At 45.1% G+C, this 27,474-nt stretch overlaps 1 protein-coding gene across 4 annotated transcripts; it reads left to right on the forward strand.

The window, feature by feature from the left end:
• The first annotated feature begins 19,691 nt into the window (after positions 1-19,691).
• LOC119326109 lies at positions 19,692-22,858 on the forward strand. 4 transcript variants are annotated; one of them, XM_037599811.1, is made up of 2 exons: positions 19,692-20,914; positions 22,326-22,858. In XM_037599811.1, exon 1 carries the CDS (start codon positions 20,020-20,022, stop codon positions 20,449-20,451), a length of 432 nt encoding a protein of 143 aa, XP_037455708.1. In that variant the 5' UTR covers positions 19,692-20,019; the 3' UTR covers positions 20,452-20,914; positions 22,326-22,858. The 4 variants fall into 4 exon arrangements, with proteins under 4 accessions (XP_037455708.1, XP_037455711.1, XP_037455710.1 ...); XM_037599814.1 differs by lacking the exon at positions 22,326-22,858 and adding an exon at positions 22,066-22,310; XM_037599813.1 differs by lacking the exon at positions 22,326-22,858 and adding an exon at positions 21,685-22,059.
• The last annotated feature ends 4,616 nt before the right edge of the window (positions 22,859-27,474 follow it).

Genomic DNA, 27,474 nt, shown 5'->3' on the forward strand with positions numbered 1-27,474 from the left:
TAATACATATCGATGTATGCGGTCCAATGAGTGTTGATGCTCATGGCAGGTATCGTTATTTTCTGACCTTCACCGATGATTTGAGCAGATATGGGTATATCTTCTTAATGAAACACAAGTCTGAAACATTTGAAAAGTTCAAAGAATTTCAGAGTGGAGTGGAGAAACATCATAACAAGAAAATAAAGTTTCTACGATCTGATCGTGGAGGAGAATATTCGAGTTATGAGTTTGGCCTTCATTTAAAACAATGTGGAATAGTTTCACAACTCACGCCACATGGAACCCCACAGCGTAATGGTGTGTCCGAACGTTGTAACCGCACTTTATTGGATATGGTGCGATCTATGATGTATCTTACTGGGTTACCACTATCGTTTTGGGGTTATGCATTAGAGATAGCTGCATTCACTTTAAATAGGGCACCATCAAAATCCGTTGAGACGACGCCTTATGAACTGTGGTTTGGAAAGAAACCAAAGTTGTTGTTTCTTAAAGTTTGGGGCTGCGATGCTTATGTGAAAAAGCTTCAACCTGATAAGCTCGAACCCAAATCGGAGAAGTGTGTCTTCATAGAATACCCAAAGGAAACTGTTGGGTACACCTTCTATCACAGATCCAAAGGCAAGATATTCGTTGCTAAGAATGGGTCCTTTCTAGAGAAGGAATTTCTCTCGAAAGAATTGAGTGGGAGGAAAGTAGAACTTGATGAGGTAACTGTACCTGCTCCCTTATTGGAAAGTAGTTCATCACAGAAATCAGTTCCTGTGATTCCTACACCAATTAGTGAGGAAGTTAATGATGATGATCATGAAACTTCATATCAAGTTACTATGGAACCTCGTAGGTCTTCCAGAGTAAGATCCGCACCAGAGTGGTACGGTAATCTTGTTCTGGAAGTCATGTTACTAGACCATGATGAACCTACGAACTATGAGGAAGCGGTGATGAGCCCAGATTCCGCGAAATGGCTTGAGGCCATGAAATCTGAGATGGGATCCATGTATGAGAACAAAGTGTGGACTTTGGTGGATTTGCCCGATGATCGGCAAGCCATATTAAATAAATGGATCTTCAAGAGAAAAACGGACACCGATGGTAGTGTTACTATCTACAAAGCTCAACTTGTCGCAAAAGGTTTTCGACAAAGTTCAAGGTGTTGACTACAATGAGATTTTCTCAACTGTAGCGATGCTTAAATCCATCTAAATCATGTTAGCAGTTGCCATATTTTATGAAATCTGACATATGGATGTCAAAACTGCATTCCTGAATAGATTTCTGGAAGAAGAGTTGTATATGATACAACGAGAAGGTTTTGTCGATCTAAAGGGTGCTAACAAAGTGTGCAGGCTCCAGCGATCCATTTATGGACTGGTGCAAGCCTCTTAGAGTTGGAATAAATGTTTTGATAGTGTGATCAAAGCATATGGTTTAATACAGACTTTTTGAGGAGCCTGTATTTAGAAGAAAAAGAGTGGGAGCTCTGTAGCATTTCTAATATTATATGTGGATGACATATTGTTGATTGGAAATGATATAGAATTTCTGGATAGCATAAAGGGATACTTGAATAAGAGTTTTGTTTATGAAAGACCTCAGTGAAGCTGCTTACATATTGGGCATCAAGATCTATAGAGATAGATCAAGAAGCTTAATAAGATTTTTCAATGAGTACATACCTTGACCAGATTTTGAAAGAGTTCAAAATAGATCAGTCAAAGAAGGAGTTCTTGCTTGTATTACAAGGTGTAAAGTTGAGTAAGACTCAAAGCCCGACCACAACATAAGATAGAAAGAGAATAAAAGTCATTACCTATGCCTCAGTCATAGGTTCTATAAAGTATGCTATGCTGTGTACCAGACCTATTGTGTACCTTGCCATGGTTTTGGCAAGCAGGTACAATAGTGATCTAGGAGTAGATCAATGGACAGCGTTCAAAATTATCCTTAGTGAGGACTAAGGAAATGTTTCTCGATGATGGGGTTGATAAAGAGTTCGTCGTAAAAAGTTACGTTGATGCAAGCTTTTACACCGATCCAGATGACTCTAAGTCTCAATCTGGATACATATTGAAAGTGGTAGCAACTAGCTAGAGTAGCTCTATGCAGAGCATTGTAGATATAGAATATTTGCGAAATACATACGGGTCTGAAAGTGACAGACCCGTTGACTAAACTTCTCTCATAAGTAAAACATTATCATGCCTTAGTACTCTTCGGGTGTTAATCACATAGCGATGTGAACTAGATTATAGAATCTAGTAAACCCTATGGGTGTTGGTCACATGGCGAAGCAAACTATGGGTGTTAATCACATACATATGTGAACTATTAGTGTTAAATCACATGGCGATGTGAACTAGATTATTGACTCTAGTGCAAGTGGGAGACTGAAGGAAATTTTCCCTAGAGGCAATAATAAAGATATTATTTATTTCCTTATTTCATGATAAATGTTTATTATTCATGCTAGAATTGTATTAACTGGAAACTTAGTACATGTGTTAATACATAGACATACAGAGTGTCACTAGTATGCCTCTACTTGACTAGCTCGTTAATCAAAGATGGTTAAGTTTCCTAGCCATAGACATGAGTTGTCATTTGATGAACGGGATCACATCATTAGAGAATGATGTGATTGACTTGACCCATCCATTAGCTTAGCACGATGATCATTTAGTTTGTTGCTATTGCTTTCTTCATGACTTATACATGTTCCTATGACTATGAGATTATGCAACTCCCTAATACTGGAGGAACACTTTGTGTGCTACCAAACGTCACAACGTAACTGGGTGATTATAAAGGTGCTCTACAGGTGTCTCCGATGGTGTTTGTTGGGTTGGCATAGATCGAGATTAGGATTTGTCACTCTGATTGTCGGAGAGGTATCTCTAGGCCCTCTCGGTAATGCACATCACTATAAGCCTTGCAAGCAATGTGACTAATGAGTTAGTCACAGGATGATGCATTACGGAACAAGTAAAGAGACTTGCCGGTAACGAGATTGAACTAGGTATGATGATACCGACGATCGAATCTCGGGCAAGTAACATACTGATGACAAAGGGAACAACGTATGTTGTTATGCGGTTCGACCGATAAAGATCTTCGTAGAATATGTAGGAGCCAATATGGGCATCCAGGTTCTGCTATTGGTTATTGACCAGAGAGGTGTCTCGGTCATGTCTACATAGTTCTCGAACCCGGAGGGCCCGCACGCTGAACGTTCGTTGACGATACAGTACTATATGAGTTATGTATGTTAGTAACCGAATGTTGTTCGAAGTCCTGAATGAGATCACAGACAATGCGAGGAACTCCAGAATGGTCCGGAGATAAAGTTTGATATATGGGATAATAGTGCTAGATCTCCGGAAGGGTTCCGTTATTCACCGGAAGGGGTTCCGGATGTTTCCCGAAATGTTTGGATACGAGAGCACTTTATTTGGGCCAAAGGGGAAAGCCCACGAGGCTTTTGGAAAGTGCAAAAGGAAGTTTTGCGGAGACCATAGGCTACACACCAGGAACCCTGGCGTCTAGGGGGTAGACACCAGGAACCCTGGTGTCTAGCCCTGGAGTCCGAGAAGGACTCTTGCCTTTCGGGCAAAACCGACTTGGAGGAAGCTTTTACTCCAAGTTTCGGCCCCAGGGCTCAACATATAAATAGAGGGGCAGGGCTAGCACAAAAGACACATCAAGAAACACCAAGCCGTGTGCCGGCAACCCCGTCCCCTCTAGTTTTTCCTCCATCATAGTTTTCATAGTGCTTAGGCGAAGCCCTGCAGAGATTGTTCTTCACCAACACCATCACCACGCCGTCGTGCTACCGAAACTCATCTATTACTTCGTCTGTCTTGCTGGATCAAGAAGGCGAGGACGTCATCAAGCTGAACGTGTGCTGAACACGGAGGTGCCGTATGTTTGGTACTTGATTGGGGCGGATCGTGAAGGTGTACGACTACATCAACCGCGTTGATAAACGCTTCCGCTTTGCAATATTCAAGGGTATGAAGATACACTCCTCCTATCATTGCTACACATCACCATGATCTTGCGTGTGCGTAGGATTTTTTTGAAATTACTACGTTCCCCAACATCACTCTCTTCCATCTAAAGGATCTGCTGGAGGCATCCTGATGGGTGTAGACTTAAGCATTTTTTATATTGTTTCTTGGTCCCACCTAGAGTTTTCTGTTAGCTATCTAGTTAAATTAAAAAGGGGAAATTTTGTTTTTGCCACTCTAGATTTTGCCAATTTTCCTTATGCCACTCTAGATTTTGACATTTCACTTTTGCCACTCTTTGTTTTTGACAATTATCATAATTGCCATTTTGTGGCAAAAGCAGAATAATTTTATTTCATTTTTGCCACTCTTAGCTTTTGATAATTATCACAATTACCACTCTGAAAATTTTGCTTTTGCCACGGGAATGGAAATTGTGATAATTGTCAAAAACTAAGAGTGGCAAAAGTGAAATGTCAAAATCTAGAGTGGCATAAGGAAAATTGGCAAAATCTAGAGTGGCAAAAACAAAATTTTCCCAATTAAAAACTACTGGGCATACTTTTAGAATTATTACTGTTTATGGATCCCCCTATGAAGAAGGGAAAGGAGCTTTTATGTCTGAACTTCATACCTTATTTATAGATGCCCACATTCCCACTCTGATAGGGGGTGACTTCAATTTAGTTAGAAATGCTGAAGATAAAAGCAATGGTGCTATTAATCATAAGTGGAGTGATAATTCCAATGTCTGGATTGAGATCTGGAGCTTACTTGAAATTAAGCTATCTTCTGGGAAATTCACTTGGGCCAATAATCAAATAGATTTGATTATGTCCACCATTGGTAGAATTTTTTGTGACACTGATCTAGATAAGATGTTTCCCCTTTCTAGTTGTAGAGCTCTGCCCAGATGTGGCAGTGATCATACACCACTTCTTTGGGATTATGGTATTAACCAATCTCCTAAGAAAAGTAGCTTTAAATTTGAAAAGTGGTGGCTCCTAAGAGAGGATTTTTCTGAATTAGTCAGAAAGATCTAGTCTGAACCGACTGGGAGTAGTTGCCCTCTAGAAAGTTGGCAAATTAAAAGTAGAAGATTTAGGAACATTACCAAAGGCTGGAACTCTAATGAGGAGGCCAACCTTAGAAGGTATAAAAGGATTCTTCTCCTTGAATTTGACTCTTTAGATATTAAGGTTGAAACCTCAGACCTCAATGAGGCTGAGCTTACCAGGTTAAACTTTGTTCATAATGAATTGAAGAAAATCTGGCTCCAAGAAGAGATTAAGGCCAAGCAAAGATCTAGAGATAGAGATATTAAGGAGGGGGTAGAAACACTGCTTATTTTCATGTTGTTGCCAATCAGAGGAGGAGAAAAACCCTTATTCACTCCCTGGATGGTCCTAGTGGTCCTGTCACTGATACTAGTGATATGCTCAAGGTAGCCAGTGACTTTTATAAAGAGCTTTTCAAGAAAGAGAACCCCTCTGGTTTCTCTCTTCATGAAAACTTCTTCCCTGCCTCTGACAAAGTTTCTATTTCTGAAAATGAGCTGCTTGAAGCTCCATTTTCAGAAGCATAAGTAAAGGAAGCTGTTTTTTAGCTCCTATCCAGATGGATCTCCAGGTCCTAATGGAATTCCTTTCCTTTTCTATCAGCACTTTTGGGACTTGATCAAGAATGACATTATGGACCTGAGGGAGTCCTGGATTAGGGGGTGTCCGGATAGCCGAACTATCACCGTTGGTCGGACTCCTAGACTATGAAGATACAAGATTGAAGACTTCGTCCCGTGTCCGGATGGGACTTTCCTTGGCGTGGAAGGCAAGCTTGGCGATGCGGATATGTAGATCTCCTACCATTTTAACTGACTCTGTGTAACCCTAACCCTCTCCGGTGTCTATATAAACCGGAGGGTTTTAGTCTGTAGGACGAACAACAATCATACCATAGGCTAGCTTCTAGGGTTTAGCCTCTCTGATCTCGTGGTAGATCTACTCTTGTACTACCCCTATCATCAATATTAATCAAGTAGGAGTAGGGTTTTACCTCCACCGAGAGGGCCCGAACCTGGGTAAAAACATCGTGTCCCTTGTCTCCTATTACCATCCGCCTAGACGCACAGTTCGGGAACCCCTACCCGAGATCCGCCGGTTTTGACACCGACATTGGTGCTTTCATTGAGAGTTCCTCTGTGTCGTCACCTTTAGGCCCGATGGCTCCTTCGATCATCAACAACGACGTGGTCCAGGGTGAGACTTTTCTCCCCGGACAGATCGTCGTATTCGGCGGCTTCGCACTGTGGGCCAATTCACTTGGCCATCTGGAGCAGATCGAAAGCTACGCCCCTGGCCATCAGGTCAGATTTGGGAGTTTGAACTACACGGCTAACATCCGCGAAGACTTGATCTTCGACGGATTCGAGCCACAGCCAAGTGCGTCGCACTGTATCGATGGGTATGATCTAGCTCTGCCGCCGAACAGTACCCTGGAGGCCGCACTAGCGTCCGCTCCGACCCTTAGCTCGGAGCCGACTTCGCCGATCGAGGACGAGTGATAGGACACCGCCTCGGGGGCTACGATCTCTACGGCGATTGAGCCAAACACCATCCCTGTCCTTTGCAAAGCCCATGACTCCGAGGGACCGGACTCCTCTCCGAACTCCGAACCTCCCACACCCCTGCCAATCAAATCCGATTGGGCGCCGGTCATGGAGTTCACTGCCACGGACATCTTTCAGCACTCGCCCTTTGGCGACATCCTGAATTCACTAAAGTCTCTCTCTTTATCAGGAGAGCCCTGGCCGTACTATGGTCAGGAAGGTTGGGATGCGGACGATGAAGAAATTCAACGCCCACCCACCACCCACTTCATAGCCACTGTCGAAAGTTTAAACGACGTGCTTAACTTCGATTCCAAAGACATCGATGGTATGGACGACGATGTAGGAGATAACCACGAACCAGCACCTACAGGGTACTGGACAGCCACCCCATCTCACGATGTATACATGGTGGATACACCTAAAGGAAGTGACAACGAGGAACAACGGGACACTACGAAGGATAAATCCCTCGAAAAGCAATCAAGACGGCGACGAAAGCGCCACACAAAATCCCGCCTCGACAATAACGGCGACCAGACAGACACAACCATAGAGCAGGTCGAACCGATGGACGACGAACACGCCATTGTACAACCGTCCGAACAGGACAACTTGGATAAGCATCCCGTCCACGGCGAAGATAATAGTCCGGACATATCACACTGGACAAATTGTTGGAGCAGAAGAACCTCCACAAAAGGCTCGTCGCCACTGCACGTAGCCTGAAAAAGCAGAAGCGGAAGCTCAAAACAGCGGAAGATGCACTCAGAATCAGATGGAGCAAAGTACTCAACACCACAGACAAATACGGCGACAGTCGCCAAACAAAGAGCTACCCGAAGCGCAAACTACAGCCTGAATTCGATGAGGAGGCCTTAGAGCCCCCACAATCAAAGAACAAAAAGGCTGCCCGGTCGGATAGACGACCACACGACAAGCATAGAGCAGCAAGCGGCGCCGCACATAAACCGGCACACGATCTGCATAAGGATTGACATCAAAAGGATGGCCCAGTTAGATCCATCTATGGGCCAAGAAAGCAAGCTCTTCTAAGCAATGCAACGCGCCAAATATCCGGATACCACGGCACACCCAAATACAGGGGAGCCGCACACCCCCTATGTTTCACCGATGAGGTGCTGGATCACGAATTCCCAGTAGGATTTAAACCCGTAAACATAGAGGCATACGACGGAACAATAGACCCAGGAGTCTGGATAGAGGATTACATCCTCCACATACACATGGCTAGAGGAGATTATCTCCATGCCATAAAATACTTACCCCTCAAGCTAAAAGGGCCAGCACGGCACTGGCTAAAAAGCCTCCCTGAAAACACCATTGGAAGTTGGGAAGAGCTCGAGGATGCTTTTCGGGCAAATTTTCAAGGGACTTATGTCCGCCCTCTGGATGCAGACGATTTAAGTCACATAACCCAACAACCCGGAGAGTCAGCCCGCAAATTCTGGAACAAGTTCCTCACTAAAAAAACCAAATAGTCGACTGTCCGGACGCCGAAGCCTTAGCAGCTTTCAAACACAATGTCCGAGACGAATGGCTCACCATGCACCTTGGCCAGGAAAAGCCAAGAACAATGGCCACACTAACAAGCCTCATGACCCGCTTTTGCGTGGGAGAGGATAGTTGGCTGGCAAGATGTAGTACCAGCGACCCAAGTACATCCGAAGTCAGAGATGGAAACGGGAAATCACGATGCAGCAAGGACCAGCTCCGGACAAGGGGAAACAGACCGTAGAGCATGGCAGTCAACGTCGATTCAAAAGCTCTCGGCAGAATCATAAAAAACTGCCCCTCGAGGATAACAACCACGAGCTATCCAACTTAAACAAAATCTTGGACAAAATATGCCAAATCCACATTACCCCCGGGAAGCCTGCAAATCATACCCACAGAGACTGTTGGGTCTTCAAGCAGTCTGGCAAACTCAATGCCGGACACAAGGGGCTCGACACACCAAGCGAAGACGAACCCCACAAGCAGAGCACCGGAAAACAAAAGAATTTCCCACAAGAAGTCAAAACAGTAAACTCACTTCAAGTGACAAAAGGGAAAATCAGAACGGCGCCCACAGAAATATGCACCGCACGGCCTATCCCAGCGGAGTTTCGACATTGGTTGTCAAAAACAATCACCTTCGACCATCAGGATTTCTCCGGACGTATCCGGAACGCAGGATGGACTGCCCTGATATTAGATCCCATAATCGACGGACTCCAATTCACAGAAGTCCTAATGGACGGCGGTAGTGATCTAAACCTGCTATATCAGGACACAATCAGCAAAATGAAGATAGACCCAACCAAAATTCGCCACAGCAACACCTCCTTCAAGGGTGTAATGCCAGGACTATATGCCCATTGCACGGGCTCCCTACTGCTAGAAGTTGTGTTCGGCTCATCCGACAACTTCCGACGCGAAAAGTTAACCTTCCATATCGTCCCATTCAAAACTAGTTATCAGGCACTATTGCGACGCGAAGCTTTCGCCCGCTTTAACGCAATACCGCATTATGCATCTCTTACACTTAAAATGCCGGGTCCACGCGGCATCATCTCATTAAAGGGAAATCTCAAGTGTCACTCGAGCACGGAAGAACGTGAGACTGCTTGGACAGTCACACACTAATCCGGCCCCGCTCAACCAAGCACCTGAACAGGTCCTTCGGACCCCGTACACGGCTAGACGAGTCCGGCATAATCATACGAAGGCCTACTAACCGCACACCCCCGTACAAGGGGCTGCATGCACGTACAAACAAGAGACAATAAAGCTCAATTTTATTCGCTTTTCTAATCGTACTCCTTTTATTTAAATATAAAGTACATTTTCCGCACGATCTTGCTTCAGCTAAGTTCTTCTCTTTTATAGATGAACACCGTGCTACACCTGCCCAGCCCAGGATACGGCACAATGGAGACACAGGCGCAGACGTGCAGTAGGGACCCGTTGCAAGGATTCTTTTCAGATTAAGACCCTGCGTAAACCTTTTTTACTGTCTCTTGTTGATACACATCCCCTGGTTTCTTGCTATAACCGAGGAGGAGGCTGGCATTTTGGCATCGGCCGCGTCAGTAATTTTTGCACGTACCTGGACACCAGGGGCTTAGGGCTTTGTTCTGCCAGTTTTCATAAATACCGAATACCTTAGGGAGTGTTCGGCGTCTCGAGTTAGGCCCTATATGCATCATCTCCGAATCATGTCTTTGGTCAAATGTTGGGTTTTCCCGGCTCCTGTGTTTTGTTGCCTTACATTTCGTTTTTTCGGCTAATGCGGCACCAGGAGAACTACTGCGATTGTGCCCCGGTTCGGCCTGGCGAGCACCTTAGTAGAGAAAGCCAAAAACTGACTGTCATGATATAGCGTGAGACTGGTCAACCACTCGATGACCCACAGGAATGTTTAGAATTCCTCCGCATTAACGAAGGACCGTTTCCCGGTCAGGCACATACGCGTCCTGAATTCAGGAGAGCGCGGTGCCCCTAGGGGCTATATAGTAGCCCCACCATCGAACTCCTATGGCTAAGTGAAAGTGATAAAGCATTATAGTTCGGTTGCCTAGTTTGCTACGCTATCACCTCCTTTATAGGACCAAGACGTTGGATAAAGTGTGAAAATGCGCCTTTTGCAAACACCCCCGCACTATGTGCGTGGGGGCTGAAGCCAAGGACTGCCATCTTTCAGGTTATATACACATATACATTAACGACCGCACAGGAGGTACTTTACTACTTGAACGCACAAGTATAAAAAGCCCTTATATTATATTGAAACATTGTTTCAAAAATCATACATGTCATTTGAACATAATATCCTTCGAGCACTGCGCCTCTATTAAACGAGCGCCCTGTAGGACTTCCTCAAAGTAGTGCTCGGTCGGTACTCGGCTTCTGTCCGAGTCCTGGGACGCAATGTCGCTGGCCTTCATCTCTGCCCAGTATGTCTTGACACGGGCGAGAGCCATCCGCGCACCCTCTATGCATGCTGACCGCTTCATTGCACTAATATGCGGCACCGCACCAAGGAACTGCTGCACCAAGCCAAAATAACTCTTCGGCTCAGGCCTCTTTGGCCACAAATGAGTCACGACAGACTTCATGGCAAGTCCGGACAACCTATTCAGCTCAGCCCATTCAGCCAAACGATCGGTCAATGGAAGCGGACGCTCTGGGCTGTGGAACTGCGACCAAAACAGCTCTTCCATTCCGTGATCGTTTTGGTCTCAGAAGTGTTCGGCCGCGTCCGCGGCACTCGCCGCCAAATCCAGATAAGCATCCTCCGCACCCCACAGCTGGCCCAACTGAGCATACTTGGGATCCGTGAATTTCCTCCGCAACAGAAAAGGCTTCCCAGCCGCAATATCTTCGGCCTGACGTAGCTCCTCTTTCATAGCTCTCATTACAGAGCGAGCATCCTTGGCCTCAGCAGCGGCCTTTTTTAGGTCCGCTTGTTCCGCTCGACCTTCTTTTTCAAGAAGCTCGCAACGGTCGATAGCATTCTTCAACTTTACGGCCATCTCGACCATTTCTTTCTTGCTTCGGCAGTGAGCAGCCTGTTCGGCTTTCAACTCTTCGTCCGCTTTTAAAGCAGCCGCATCACTTTTTCGGGCTAGCTCCTTGGTTCGGGCAAGTTCCGCCTGAAGGTTCTCCATAGCAGCGGCACCATCTGCGTCAAGCATATAAGTTGTAAGGCACAGACATTAAGCTACCTTACCGGGTGTCCGCAGAGAAGCTGCATACCTTGTGACTCGTCAAGCCGCTTATTGACAAGCGCGATGTCAGAATCCGCCACGTCAAGTTGCCGCTTTAGTTCGGCAAATTCATCGGTCCGGCTAGCCACCGGACGCCTCGCCACCTACATAGGAAGAGCGCATATTATACCTGGGATTATGATCCTCAGCGCGCTGTCATTTTTGACAACGCACCAAGTCTCAGTGGATACTATCTATACAGGGCGCATTCTACATGCCAAAGTATTAGAAGGTACATCATTTTGCGTACCTCAAAACCTGTCAGAACTTATGACGGCTTCATGCAATCCGCTTTCAACAGATGAAATCCTTTCAATCACCATGCCCATTAGCGCACAGTGATCTTCCGAGATAGACGCTCGCCTAAGCAGATATTTCAGCTTCTCCGATCGTACACCAGTCGGTGCCGGACTCGTCCTATGGCCTTTTTCGAAGGCCGAACGCGGAGGGCTTTGAGGGGACATACGACTGCCTTCGGGCCCCGCCGGATTCAGAGAAACCCTCCGCGACGACACCTCAGGGTCATCCGCCTCGCATGACGGCACGGCAGGCGGAGGTGTTTCGCTCTCCGTCATCTCCGGATCAAGATCCTCCGAAGACGAGCTGTGCTGAGAAGGGCTGAGATCCGAACTACAAAGAAAAAAAAACTTCGGTTATCTTCAGAAATAAAACAGGGATGTCGCTCATTTTAAGAAGACGCCCCTCTTTACTTACGGCTCGCTGGAGGGCTGGTCTCCTTGGGGAGATATTGCGGCCGGGGCAACTCCTGGCGCAGGACCCTCTGGCGAGGATTTCTTCCCCCGCTTCGAGGCCTTGGTCTCCGGATCTTCAGAAGCGGTCCTCTTCTCCCCTTGTCGGGAGGGATTCTCGGTCTCTCCCTTCTTGATAAACTCCTTCGCGGAGGCAGTAGCTCCCTTGTTCCCCTCTTCGCCTTCTTCAAAAGGCGCAGCCCCTAGCATCCTGGTTAACACGGGATCCGGCATGGTCTCAGGGAGGGGGACCGGACACCGGACCAGTTTCGCTTTCGCTATCCACTCCTGTTCAAAGGACAGCTCTTTTAAAGGCAAGTTTATGATAGATATACGAATAGCATGTCCGGGTACAGGGCTACTTACTTGAGTATCCGGGTGATTGCAGCATAAATCTGCGTCCTCGTTAGTTCCATACACATTGCTTGTGATCCGAAGAACAGTTGGTACACCTCCACGGGCGTTACACCCATAAAATGTTGGAGAGCTCGTGGTCCCTCTGGATTGAACTCCCACAGGCGGAGGGGGCGATATTTGCAGGGCAGGGTGCGACGAATCAGCATGACCTGCGCTACTATGACCAGATTGATCTCCCTCTCTAGGAGGTCTCGAATGCGACCCTGCAACAAGGGCATGTCCTTGGATGGCCCCCAGTCGAGCCCTTTGTTGACCCATGACGCCAGCCGCAGTGGAGGACCCTAGCGAAAGGAAGGAGGCGCCACCCATCTGGTGCCCCTGGGAGTGGTGATATAAAACCACTCTTGTTGCCATATTCCGAGCTCCTCCTGAAAAGAGCCCTCAGGCCATGGAGCGTCAACATTCTTGCTTATAACAGCCCCTCCGCACTCTGCCAGCTGCCCCCTGATCATCTTCGGTTCCACTTTGAAGGTTTTGAGCCACAACCCGAAGTGAGGGGTAATGCGGAGGAAGGCTTCGCATACGACAATAAACGATGAGATGTGGAGGATGGACTCCGGATCCAAGTCATGAAATTCAAGCCCATAATAAAACATGAGCCCCCTCACGAAGGGGTCTATCGGGAAGCCTAAACCCTGGAGGAAGTGAGACACGAACACCATGCTCTCACCAGGCTTAGGAGTGGGAATGACCTGCCCTTGGGCAGGCAGCCTGTGCGGAATTTCACCAGTTAGATACCGGGCGTCTCTCAGCTTTAGCACGTCTTCTTCCGTGACGGAGGAAGGCATCCACTGGCCTTGCGGGTCGGAGCCGGACATCCTCGGAGGTCCGGAGCGCCTGAATCTAGAGCTTTGGGTGTTGGAGCATGCCTTGGTCTCGTTATAAAGAGGTTGAATACCAAGAGCCCTCCCCGTGACCGTTCGGGACTCGCCCTCGATAGAGGAGGCGCGCCAACGGGCACGACTGGGTTACCCACGCCCATATTAATGAGAATCCCGGAATAAGGGGACACGATCTCTGCTTTGACAAGACGTGCCAAGGAAACCGCCTCGCTGAACGCGCTGAGGTGTAAAAACGATTCCAGTAAAGGCTTGGCCATGATGTGACGTCACGCCGCAAAATACGTCAGCAGATTAAATTTGTGTAAAGATTATTCTCTTTACAGTGGTATGTGGAACTTATTTTGCAGAGCCGGACACTATCCTTGTGTTCAAAATCTTCTATGAAGTATTCGGAGGATGAACCCGCCTTGCAATGCCGAAGACAATATGCGCGCCGGACTCGTCGTCATTGAAGCTTGGTTCAGGGGCTACTGAGGGAGTCCTGGATTAGGGGGTGTCCGGATAGCCGAACTATCACCGTTGGCCGGACTCCTAGACTATGAAGATACAAGATTGAAGACTCCGTCCCGTGTCCGGATGGGACTTTCCTTGGCGTGGAAGGCAAGCTTGGCGATGCGGATATGTAGATCTCCTACCATTGTAACCGACTCTGTGTAACCCTAACCCTCTCCTGTGTCTATATAAACCGGAGGGTTTTAGTCCGTAGGACGAACAACAATCATACCATAGGCTAGCTTCTAGGGTTTAGCCTCTCTGATCTCGTGGTAGATCTACTCTTGTACTACCCCTATCATCAATATTAATCAAGCAGGAGTAGGGTTTTACCTCCACCGAGAGGGCCCGAACCTGGGTAAAAACATCGTGTCCCTTGTCTCCTGTTACCATCCGCCTAGACGCACAGTTCGGGAACCCCTACCCGAGATCCGCCGGTTTTGACACCGACAGGACCTCTTTCAGGCCTTTCATAGGGGAGAGCTAGATATATATAGACTGAATTTTGCTATGCTATCTCTTATCCCTAAAGAGCCTGATGCCACCTCTGTGAACAAATTTAGGCCCATTAGTCTGATTAACTATAGTTTTAAACTTTTCTCTAAAGTTCTCACCACTAGGCTCTCTAAAGTATTGCAGAGATTGATTGCTAGCAACCAATCTGCATTCCTCAAAGGGAGATATATCCTTGAAAGTGTGGTCACTGCCCATGAAGTCCTCCACTCTATCCATTCTAGTAATAAAAAGGCCTTGTCCTAAAATTGGACTATGAAAAAGCTTTTGACAAGGTAGATCTTAATTTCCTCATGAAACTCCTCGAGCTCAGGGGTTTTGGGAGGAAATGGTCTGGCTAGATCCATCAACTCACTCATGGGGGGTCTGTTGGAGTAAAAATGAATGGTTGTGAGAGTGACTTTTTCCTAGCTGGTAAAGGTCTTAGGCAAGGTGGCCCTATTTCACCTCTTCTTTTTATCCTGGTAGTTGATGTACTCACCAAAATGCTGAGCAAGGTTGCTAACCATAGCTTGATTGCTGGTCTTTGCCCTGAGGTTTGCCCTGGTGGGATCATATGCCTTCAATATGTAGATGACACCATCCTCTTCCTAGATAATGACATTAATCATGCTAACAACCTAAAAACTGTTTTGACTTGCTTTGAGCAAGTCTCAGGCATGAGAATTAACTACTCCAAACATGAGCTTATTCCCATCAATATGGATGACCAGGAACTGGCTGGCTTTCTTAACATTTTAGTTTGCAGTAGTGGTAGCTTTCCCATTAAGTATTTAGGCATCCCTCTCCATTATGATAAGCTTAGGAGAGAGGACATTCAGCCCCTCTTAGATAAAATCATTAAGAGGATTGTAGGATGGAGAGGAGAACTCTTGTCTTATAGAGGTAGGTTGATCCTCATTCAAGCCTGCCTTGCTAGCATCCCTGTGTACCTCCTTTCCTTCTTCAAATCCCCTAAATGGGCTATTAGTCTCATCAACTCTCAGATGTCCCATTGCCTGCGGAATGATTTTGAGGGGCACAGGAAGATCCACCTAGCTAACTAGGGGCTAGTCTCCATGAAAAAGGAGTTTGGAGGTCTGGGCATTCCCAACCTTCAAGAAATTAACATTTGTTTGTTAGGATCCTGGATTAAAAGGTATTATGAAGCAGGCCACAAACCCTGGAAGATGCTTATTGAGAACAAATACTTGGCCAATAAAACTAACATCTTTGCTCCCTCCTCCAGCCAAAAAACCTCTAGATTCTGGAAAGGGATGAAGTCTGTTATCCATGCTATGAAATTTGGTTACAGATGGATCATTGGGAACGGGTGCAAAACTAGGTTCTGGGAAGATACATGGTTTGGCACCTCGCCACTAGCTGCCCAATTTTGGCCTATATATTCTCTCTGTAATGAACAAAGCAAATGTGTAAATGAGATCTGGGATGGGAAATGCCTCAAACTTTCTTTCAGGATAATTTTTATTGACAAACTTATGGAACAATGGTTCCAGCTGGAGGAGATTGCTAAAAGTATTGTCTTCTCTGATGAGACAAATTCTTTGATCTGGCAATTAGAAAATAAAGGACAATACTCTACTAGCTCTCTATACCATGTTATTAATTTTAGGGGGTTCAGCCAGTTTTCATCCCAACAGTTTGGAAATTGAGAGTTCCCCCAAAAATTCATGTTTTTCTCTGGTTCCTCTCCAACAAAAAACTGATGACCAGAGATAACCTTAGGAAAAGGCATATCATCAAACCCCTTGAATGTGTCTTTTGTTTGGAACATGAATCGTGCTCCCACCTTTTCTTTGATTGCATTGTTGCCAAGCACCTTTGGGCCCCTGTTGTTGATTACTTCAACACTCAAATTGGCTCTTCTTTTGAATCTGTAGCTAGATTCTGGGTTGCTAACAAAAAATGCTCTATTTTGAACATTGTTAGCTCAGCTGTTCTGTGATGTCTCTGGAATATAGAAATGCTATGATTTTTTATAACACCACTTGGATTTCTATTCCTCGGGTCTTGAGATTGATCTTGAACACAGTGAGGAACTGGGCGATCCTCTCCTCGGGATCAGACAAGGAAAAGCTGATGACCTTTGTGGGGTTCCTCGCAAAGTCCCTTCAGAAACCTTTGGAGATCACAACTGGCTGAAGAAGCCTCGCTCTGCTCTGGGGCTGGACCCCTCGGAAAAGCTAAAGATCTCAGAAGATGAAGAAGGGCTCCTATCGCTGAAGAAGAGAGGCATCTATAATGTTGTCCCTTCCAGTCCGGTGTCCCCTCTTATCGCCTGCTGGTCGCCGCAAGCGAATGATGTCCCACATCTGAAGACAATGAAGGCAACACTGGATTCTCCCTTTGTCCATTGAAAAACTTGTCTCTTTGGCTCCTAAATGAGTCTTGGCCTGCTGGAAGCCTTGTAATAATGCTACTCTGGTTAGTTCTTTTTCTGCTTTTCTTTGAACTACTCTCTTGGAGCTTTTGTCACAGACCTGTTTGTGTGGTTTCATTTTGAGTAATGGAATCAGGGAGGTGCTCCCTGTTCTTCTAAAAATAAACATCAAATTTTCATAGTTGTTGTCAAAGGAAGAGAATGACCTAGTCATACACACCATCTTGTGAGACCCCATCAATGAGATGACACGTGGCTTCACAAATCTCAAAGCAGCCAAAGGACGCATCATCGTCTCCCTCCTACCTGCTCGGCTATTCAGTTTGTGATGTCCTGAAGACCAGCACCGACGCGCTCTCCCCAGCTACAGTGACAAGAGAGCACTGCAGGAGGGTACCACGGTGGAGCAGCTCAACTTGTGGGCTCGGGGAAGAAGCAGCAACAACAACTTTAGAGTGCACTCGAGCGCTAGCGGTGACAGTTGGCGCTGTACAAGACCATCTCCGGCAACCTCGCAAGTCGCAACCTCACGGAACGAAACAGAGGAACCTCGTTTTGGGAGAGAAACTTCAGCCTGTCGCCCATCTCCGCCGAGCTCTGTGGGACGTTGACCCTCATAAGCCTACCGGACTTGGTGTAGAAGAAAGCCCACCGGCCACATCGTCTCACTATGCCGGCGCCCGGCAGAATCCCGCCGTTGTGCCCAACAGATAAAAATGAGGAATTCTAATCGATATCTGGGATTTGGTAACGAGGAAGACGATGATGCGTTCTTTGGCTGCTTTGAGATTTGTGAAGGCACATGTTATCTGATCGATGGGGGTCTCCCGAGATGGTACATACAACCAGGTCGTACAAGAATTTCTTCCATTGTCAAAGCAAGCATGGAACAAAGGGTCGGGTGCAGGGGAAGGTGGGGGATGGAGGAGACGGACGGCTCGGTTTATATGGGGGAGAGTTGGCCGCAAGTTGGATGAGGGGTGGGTGCCCCGGATCTGTGACATGTGAAGCGTTCGATCTGTTTTTCATGGACGGACCGGATGTGCTTCGGCTTGGATCCCTGGCCTGGCAAAAATGTAAGCGGGAAGCCGTGAACCAGTCGCGGTTGTTTTGGCAATCATATAAATAAAAGAAAGATAAAAAATGTGACTCCTCCTTGGTGTGATATCTTTTTCGCGAGAAAACTTCGATCTATTCATCGTCAAGGAAAGATAGAAAATTTTACTCCTCCTTGGTATTGTCCATTGTTGTCAATTGCTGGTACTACTTGTTGTCAATTGGTGATGCCCCTGGCTATGATTTGGTACTGCTCTATACTCTTATGGTAATTTTTATACCTCTGCCAGGCACTCTTGCTGTCAATTGAAAACTTGCTATGTAAATGTCGGTTACAAAGGTGAAAGCTCAGTGGGATCGAGAGGCCGCCAATTTTTGTGTGTGCAGCTGATCAAGTAGCTAGAGGCAGGAGTCAGGACATATGCCAACCACACACTTGACACCTGTAGGCTATAATGGATTAATGAAAGAGCTCAATGCAAAACTGATAGAAACTATGAAAAAAGCAGTTCAAAAATTGTTGGGATGATATGAAGGCTATATATTGTGCACGGGTGCTCTACAAAAACAAGGCGATAAGATTCAGTTGGGGTGATGTGACTCAACCCGTCACATCTCATGATGCTCAATGGGATGTTATGATCAAGGTTGGTTGCTTTGGAATGCAGAAATTAGATATAGTAATGCCATGTTTTCTTATGTCTCTGTCTATACTAATTTTATCCTATGTGCAGGTTCACAAGGCTATTAGAGCTTTCCAGATAATGTGAAACAACTTTTCAACTTTTGATGGTGTACTGCAGGAGAAGGAACTACTACCATGGACACAACTCAGAACATTATTGCCGTGTGATGGTTGCAAGAGAGTAGGATTGTCATATAGCTAATGCAGTCATAACCTTTTATTTGATAACCAACAATTTGTTGTGACGTATAATCAGTACTCTATGTTTGATCCATTGAAATGTGATACATAACTAGTACTCCATGTGATGGCGCAGAATGACATTCCACAAAAAAACAACAACTCTTAATCAAGTCATATACAGTCATAACAGTAGAATCAACACTTGAACCCAAGTTACACCATAACTGAGGGCATTTCAGTCATTTCAACATGTTACTGCACCAGTTGCAACTGTTACATCAAAACTACGGAACGACTGCATCTCAGCTCCAACCTTTGAGCCGCAGCTATCAACTACAGTCGTTCCTTCCAGCCGGAGCAGTTGTAGCTGTGAAATTTGCAGCTGAAACAAAAGGGAACCTTAGCGGTTTACTCCTCTGCGCGGGGTAAGATTTTTGGGGAACAGAGAAGATGCTTCTGTGTATGCGTTGTGAGTTTTTTTTGTTGAACTGTGGAGAACCGATCAATAGCGGCTACTGAGGTGACGAATCTTGTGCTCGCGTCGGTCTGCTAGCGGCTAGCAAAACCTACCAATCTGGTGCTAGACCGGTCGAAACCAAAGCTGGCCAACGGGCCGGCGCGCCCCACCCTTAAACGGGTCTGGCACGACATGCCACGTCGAGGCCCGTATATAAGCGGGTCGTACCGAGACCGCACACGTGCCTCACCTCGAGGCCCAGGTACGACGCATGAGCTAAACGGGTCGGCCCAACCTGGCGTATGTGCCACCGGCCCGCATGCTTTTGAGCCATTTTGGGCTGTTTTTTAGGCCTTTGGGCTGCTTGTCCCCTGTGTGCCGTGGGCCAGGCACGGCCCATTTAGCCGTGCGCACGTCACGGGCTGGGCATGCGTTCTAACAAACTGGCCCGTGAGATTCAGCCCATATGGCCCGCTATAGTCGAACCCACCAACCAAGTAGCAGAGGCCGTGTGTGGCTGTCTCTGTCTCGCCCGACCCCTAGCTCCTCTTCCCCCATTCCGTCCCAACCCCACCCAAACCCCACGCCACGAGCTACCGCGCCATGGCGCCGCCGCGGATGAACCTGGTCGACGACGACGTCCTCGCGGAGATCCTCCTCCGCCTCCCGCCGGACGAGCCCGAGCACCTCTTCCGCGCCGCCCTCGTCTGCAAGCCCTGGCTCCGCGTCATCTGCCTCCCCGCCTTCCGCACCCAGTACCGCGCCTTCCACGGAGCCCCTCCGCTGCTCGGCCTCCTCTAGCGGAACCAGGTCTGCGACGGGGATCCGGCCCCGCGCTTCGCCTCCACCACCTCGATGCCCGACTTCCCCCACCCGGCCTCCGACCGCTGCCCCGCGCGCCCCCTCGACTGCCGCCACGGCCGCGTCCTCCTCCACATGTCCCACGATTCGGATGTGGATCTCCTCGTCTGGGACCCCGTCACCGGAGACCGCCGCGTCGTGCCCGAGCCGGACATCGACTGGATGGTCTACACCGCCGCCGTGCTCTGCGCCACCGCCGGCTGCGACCACCTCGACTGCCACGGCGGCCCCTTCCGCGTGGTCTTCCTGGCCACCGATGACCGCGAGGAGGTCGTCCAGGCAACCGTGTACTCGTCGGCGACAGCTGCGTGGAGTCCGCCGGTGTCTCTTGACGATAGCTGTGAATGCTATGCCCGGCACAAGCGAGACGCAACTGCAGAAATGATGTTCTTCTCCTCCTACATACCCTATGTCCAGCCCAGGTGAGTGGCCGCCATTGGGGATGCGGTCTACTTCACAATTTCGCGGTCCGCTGCCATTGCCAAGTATGATTGGGGCGAGAATCGCCTGTCTGTGATTGACCCACCACCACCAGATACATAAGTGTACGGTGGTTTCGTCTCCCTCATGGACATGGAGGACAGTTCACTGGGGCTCGCTGGTGTCGACGATTCCACTTCCAGTCTGCATCTCTGGTCAAGGACGGTGAAGGGAGCTGCAAAATGGGTACAAAGCATGGTCATTGACCTGGAGAAAGCCATGCCCATGGCCAATCCCCGCGAAGGTGATGGGGCATATGTGGTTGGTTTCACAGAGGGTGTCGGTGTCATCTTCGTTAGAACAGATGCTGGCTTATTCACGCTCGAGCTCAAGTCCGGGCTAGTGAAGAAGGTTGACGAATTTGGGGTCTACTTTTCCGTTTTACCCTACATGAGCTTCTACACTCCTGGTACGGTACCACCCGTTGATTCTGTTGCCCTTTATTTTACAGCTTCCATATGTTTGCTTACATAGTTGGTTCTCGGTTGTGAACAGTCAGTCATATTGCAAAGTAATGTTCTTTGTTTGTTAGTTTGTATTCCTGTAAATACCTTGCCAAATTAAAACTTGTGTATGCTAGAAAAAACGTAACATGTGACATTGGAAAATAGAACATGATTTTATTATGAGATTTGACCTGTTAAGGACCATGATGATATCGATACACGTTGGTTGAATTGCCAAATATGCATACAGCCTTGTCAATCTAGTATGTTCCTGTTACCTTGCTTCAGACTTTCTAATTTGTTGGAAAAAACATTCTTTTATTTTCTGGGCATAGCTAAAGCTCACATCTTAAGCTCAGTCTTACCAAAGTGGAATACTGAGTAAGACTTAGTTATGAGTTTTCAGCATGGTATCTTTTCGGATCATGGCATTTTGATACCGTCAGCAAATATTACTTGATCTCTTAAGTCTGCTGCTGTTGCTGTTTTCTTTTAGATTTGGCACTACCAAGTCATTTATTTTTCCTTTTAGGAGTTTACATACATATGGTACAGGTCATTATGATCAATTTCACCCTGATCATAATATTTAGAAGTTGTACTTCTGTTTAGCATGTCAGCCATATTTCTGTCAGTAGTACTTTTTAGCTAATGCTCAACTGAGTTACTTGGAACTAGAATCATGTGTAGTCTATCTGTCTGCCATTTCCCTTTCATGAAATTTGTGTATCAGGTTCTGTGTTGGTCTTGTCTTCAGATGGGATGTCAAGTAGCAGCGTCACTGTCAGGACTTTTTGGACAAACAATTGGAGATACAAAATCTGAGACACAATTTGATTTCACAGTAAAATGTTTGTCATTTCTAAGTACATTGAAACTAATAGGTGGAAGTCAGATATTTTACATTGTTAAGGTTATGCTGTCAGCCTGTCATAGAGCAAAAAACTTGTGTGGTCATTTGTGAGATATGGACTCAAGTCATGTTATTCTTGTGCTATTATATGGACCGGTCCATGGGAAGCAGGGGTAATTGCATCATTACCCCTTAAATTTCTACTTATCTCTAGAGCCTTTGATGGACTAGCACGTTTTTGTTTTCGTCTTGAATGCGCAGGAGGGCCACACATCATTGTATTAAAGAAGGAATAAAATGTCCATACAAGGAAAGCTGAAAAAAGGAACGGTAGAGGATGGGAATGGAAGTAAATGGATGCAAAGATGTCGATAAATATTGTATTATTACGTCGCTACTTTCTTCCAGATTTTTCTTAGAATCGTTCTTTTATTTTCTGCACCTGTTGTATTTATGAAATTAGACTGTAAAATGCTAAGTTTAGGTGTTGGTTTTGATTTTCGTGCATGCCGTCTTTTCAGACCGTGGTAGATTGTCATCGCTGGCAAGGCTCACTGATGTCTGACGTGCAACTCAAGAGCAGGACCTGGTGAAATGGACGAATCCATCACTACCTCAATTCTTTTGCGAATCACTCACTAAACTTAATTCTGCTGCTGGCTTCTTGAAGTCTTGGGAGATCCTTCATTTCTTTTTTCTCGAGTAGTTAAAGCATGACTGGTGCAGGTCGTTATGACATGCGAGGGATGCAGGTTTCGTATCCTCTGGTCACAGGTCGACCCAAAATTCATCCATCCAAACCATCTAGCCAGCTCTGATTTCAAAGTAAGAAATGTAGAAGGAAAATGGACCGAGAGGGGTGTCCGAGAGCCACTGAGGTCAATTGTGGATGTTTTAGTTGAATTCGTGCTGATCCTTATATAGGACTAAAGGTTGTACAAGCATCAAAAAAGTCGGGGCATATTTGATATTTCAGTTGCTGTTTGGTTAATGTTTCGCTGAGCTAGGCTACTATGTGGGGTCTGTAATCTGTTGCTGTTCTATCCTGGAAAGTTCTCAGTCTCGGTGTTGGTTTTATACTTTTATGTTTTTCAAATGACGTTAAAACGGGGGCAAAAATAGTTAGCATGCAACCGTCTTGTCACCGTGTCTACGTCGCATTTTGTGTTGTTCACGTGTGCTTCCTGACAGTGAACAACGGCTGCCTCTTTGTATAATAACGCGCTCCACCACTTGCGAGTGTATGTGTGTGAGAGAACAAATGCGTGCGCGTGTGTGCGCCTCTTCTCTTTGTATAGGAAAAAGTCCGAAATAAACCTTGAGCTCGTAGGCGTTTTCATTTTATTCATTTTCTGTCGTTTTTCCTTCATGTTTTCTTTATATTCATTGGTTTTCTTCGGTTTTTTCCCTTTGCTATATTTTGTTTTTCAAATACATTATGTACATTGTCACGCTCTGCCATCGTTACGCTTTCAACATTTTTCAAATATATTATATACATTAGCAGGCACATGAAACATTTTTTGATGCACTTTCGACATTTTTCAAATACATTATGCACATTTTTTAAAATACATGTTTACAACGGTTTTAGAATATATAGTACTCCCTCCGTTCCAAAATACTTGACCCCCACTTGTCTAGATATGGATGTATCTATACTTGTTTAGTGTCTAAATACATCCATGTCTAGACAAATGGGAGTCAACTAATTTGGAACGAGGGAGTAACATTTTGCCAAATACTCTCTCCGTTTCAAAATAGATGACTCAACTTTATACTAACTTTAGTACAAAGTTGGGTCATCTATTTTGGAACGGAGTGAGTACATGTTTAACATTTTTTAAATGACAATAAACATTTTATCAAAATGTACAAACATTTTTTCACATTGTTTAAAAAGGTGCTCCCATTTTTTTAAAATCAAATATTGAAACTTCAAAATTTTGTTCAAGTTTTAAAAGTAGTTCCTATTTTTTTCGAAACATGTTTATGTTTCAAAAGGTGTTCCCATTTTTAAAAGTTGTTCATTTTTTAAGAAGTACTCCCTCTGTAAAGAATTCTAAAAGTGTTTAGATCACCATATTTCTTTACGGAGGGAGTATTCAACATTTTTCACACACATTTGTTCAGGATCCAAAAGTTGCTTCCATTTTTAAATTTTTCAGAGAGTGTTTGCATTTTTAGTTTTGTGCAGGTTTCAAAGTATTTCCCCGTTAAAAAAAACATTATGTTTAAAAAAGTGTTTAGTTTTTCAAAATTGATTTTGTTTTCAAAAGTTGTTCGTTTTCACAAATTGTTTACGTTTTCCATATTTATTTTCCCTTAAAAATGTTTCTTCCTACCGCAAAAAAGTTTCTTCCTAATCTGGACTTTGCGGTGTGGTATTAACGACTTCGGGCCTCTTGTTAAATCGCTAGCAGCCATTTATTCTGTTGGCTTGCGCGACGAGGTCAGCAGCTCCAAGTCGCGTGTTTGACTCCCCGTAGGCTACTTTGTATTTTTACTAGCACATATGCCCATGCGTTGCAACGGGAAATTTTGATGTTTTGTGCAAACATAATGTTCCATAGCACCGGATTCACTACGAAGAACATGTCGCAACACAATATCTGTTTACAAAATGAACATAAAAAATAGGATGCAATTTGCCATGTTCATATTTTTTCTGCCGGACATAATCTCCCGTTAATTCCGTTTAAGAATAATCGTTCTATTAATTACCATGATGTCCTCACCAGTTTGTCGAGAATCAAATCCTTCATTTTTTTAAAGGCAAATCCTTCCTTTTATGATTTAGTAGCCCCACCACATCGAAGCCCACGGATCCGTTCTTTTAATCATCCTACCATTTTACCTCAAAATCCTTCCTTTAATTAGCCCTATCAATTTGAATATATTCTATTTATTAAGCCCACAACTTTTCTTTTAATTATTCCACCGTTTTCTCCATAATCCTTTCTTTAATTAGTCACATCCGTTTAAATATTTTATTTAAGCCCATAATTCTTTCTTTAATTAGCTTGCCCTAAACATGAGGTCTGCTCTTCTTTGTTTTAACCCTCAGTTGGTTGATTCCTGAGGCCACTGAAATATTTACTGATTGGAATCATTGCATTGCTCGTTGGTTGTTACGCTGAAGAGCCGCACAGTATGGCCTCTGTTCAATTTCCACAATGTTGATTTATTTTGACCCAATTATTTTTCGCAGTCTCTATGGAAGCCCATAGAAGGCCCATCAATGTATACGTACCTGGCCCAGATGGCTTAGTGAGTGTAGAGCGAATCGTACGAAAAACATTAGCGTGCGCTCAAATAAAACAAGTAGGACTAGACCGAACCAAGAATATCTATTTCCTTTAATAGTAGGTATAGATATTATACGTCGCGCATTATGATAAATGAAAAAAAAATCTCGCATCGTCACGGGGTGGGCCGCCCCTGTGCAATCAACTTTTGACTATTTTTTGGTATTTTATTACACGGCACATATATTACAAAAAAGAAATAAAAATAGACTGAACAAAAAAGAAAAAAAATAATCCCGCTTGGTGCCTATTGGGCCGGCCCAGTCACGTGCACAATCAGGGATTCAATCTGTCACATCGACAATCCCTGTTCGAAAACGCTCTCAACGTTTAAAATAGACTATGATCGAAGAGTTTGGTGTGCTGATTTCAGGGATTGGAAGTTTAGGATTCGATTTAGCTTTCATCAACAAGTTCAAGATTTATTTTGGATTTTCCCCTTTGTATATGTACTCTAGAGTATGTGTGTGTGTGAGAGAGAGACATCGACCTAGAGAAAGATGGTGTGTGCCTGAGTTGACATGATGAAGAGTGTGTGTATGCGAGACATCGGCTTAGAGAGATGTGAGAAATTCAAAAGAGACCTACAACTGACTGCCGGGTGCTATTTGTTACTTGCATTGAATTACTGACGACTTAATCGGGGTGGGGGCAATGTCATTGTAAGAATCTGACATTTCAAAAAAAGCATGTCAAATTCATAAGTAGGTCGCAACAATCCTTGGTGAGTTTAAAGTAGTCATCGTATGCCTCCACTCCCTTCACAACGCGCGAAAACGATGGTTTGCGCAGGCCCAGTCCTGAGATTTCGGGGGCCCAGGGCAAGATAACAAAAAGGGGCCCTAAAGCCGTATAAATATATATGTTTTTTTCTATTTCAATTGCAAATCACTACCCATTTTACACTATAATTTATAATTTATGTTGCCTTGTCATCTCAACTATTCAAAAAAAAGGGCACATAAAAGTTGCTCGCTCTTTTCGATCGATACATTTTTTTACACTTTTCAATTGATACTTATTATTTTATTAGGTGAATTAGTTACACTTCTCTGCAACTCAAATATTTATCATCCAATAATATTTTGCTACGTTGTTCTTCAACAGTAACTAAAGATAATTCCTCGAAATCCCTAGCAGAAGTACTTACTTTATTTCTGAGGAAGCACTAGAAGACTTTTTCTAGGACACAATCAACTCATATGCATGTTTTTTTCTCTTTGTCGGATGGATAGTTTCCAACTAAATTAATAACATCATTGCAAAGTAGCACGCACATACGAAACAAGAAATTAAGAAAGAGGCATGGAACAAGGTACCTTGATGGCTAGAAAATAGAAAATAGAAAGAGGCATGGAACAAGGTACCTTGATGGCTAGAAAATAGAAATTGCAAGCTTTTGCTGCTGCTTACGAGTCACGAACAAAAATCTCAGTTTTCCTTTTCTGTTCCCAAACAATACAGGAAATTGGAGTGTGAAAGAGATATTTACGAGAATTAGACTTCATGAACCGAACAATCATACAAGTCTGTATACAAAGAAGAGGAGGTTGATGAAATCTTGAAAATCACATTACCTTCCTCCACTAATCGTGTCCAGCAGCCGAAAATCACAAATAGACGATGCCGGTGACATGACGTTGAACTTGGCGTTGGCATGGCTGATTCGTTGCCAATTTTGGAAGATAAGAAATAGAAAAAAGAGAACACCATTGGCGTGAGGCAAGGCTTCTTTCCATTTTTGATTGAGAATTAATTAGTTACATGGCAAATAATTCCTTACCTTTTTTAGAATCAGGCGATCTGTCAACACGGGAAAGAATTATTTCCAAAAAATTACAATTCTTTCCTAAACATCATACACATCCATGGGGGGCCCCTTCCTACTCGGGGGGCTGGGGCGGCCGCCCCCCTGCCCCCCTCAGGGCCGGCCCTGGGTTTGCGCATATGAAAATGACGACGAAACCATGGATCGTCCAGGAAAATTGGGCCTGGAGCAAAGTAGTCCTTGTACAACGTACGTGCTCCAAAGACCCTATCCCTATTAATAACTTTTCTCTCTTTGATTGAGTCCTTAAAGTTGAGAATATGGTCCACCTGCCGGTCCATTTCCTCTTATATGCTAATGAGCATGATCATATCAACTTCTTCGTCCGCATCCGATGAATCAAAGAACTCATTTTCAATAATTTTATCAAGCTATATTGGTCCATACGCCTCATCCACGAAGCATCGGAATCCATCGTTTTCCATACAAATAAATCATAGAAATCTTGGTCGGACAATGTGTCGAATACATAGAGGGCAAGGTGCAACCGAAAAGTTGCCGAACGTACCAGGGTGGCATCAGGGCTGGTGACGA

This window comes from Triticum dicoccoides, chromosome 6B (genome assembly GCF_002162155.2).
Source record: "Triticum dicoccoides isolate Atlit2015 ecotype Zavitan chromosome 6B, WEW_v2.0, whole genome shotgun sequence".
NCBI lineage: Eukaryota > Viridiplantae > Streptophyta > Magnoliopsida > Poales > Poaceae > Triticum > Triticum dicoccoides.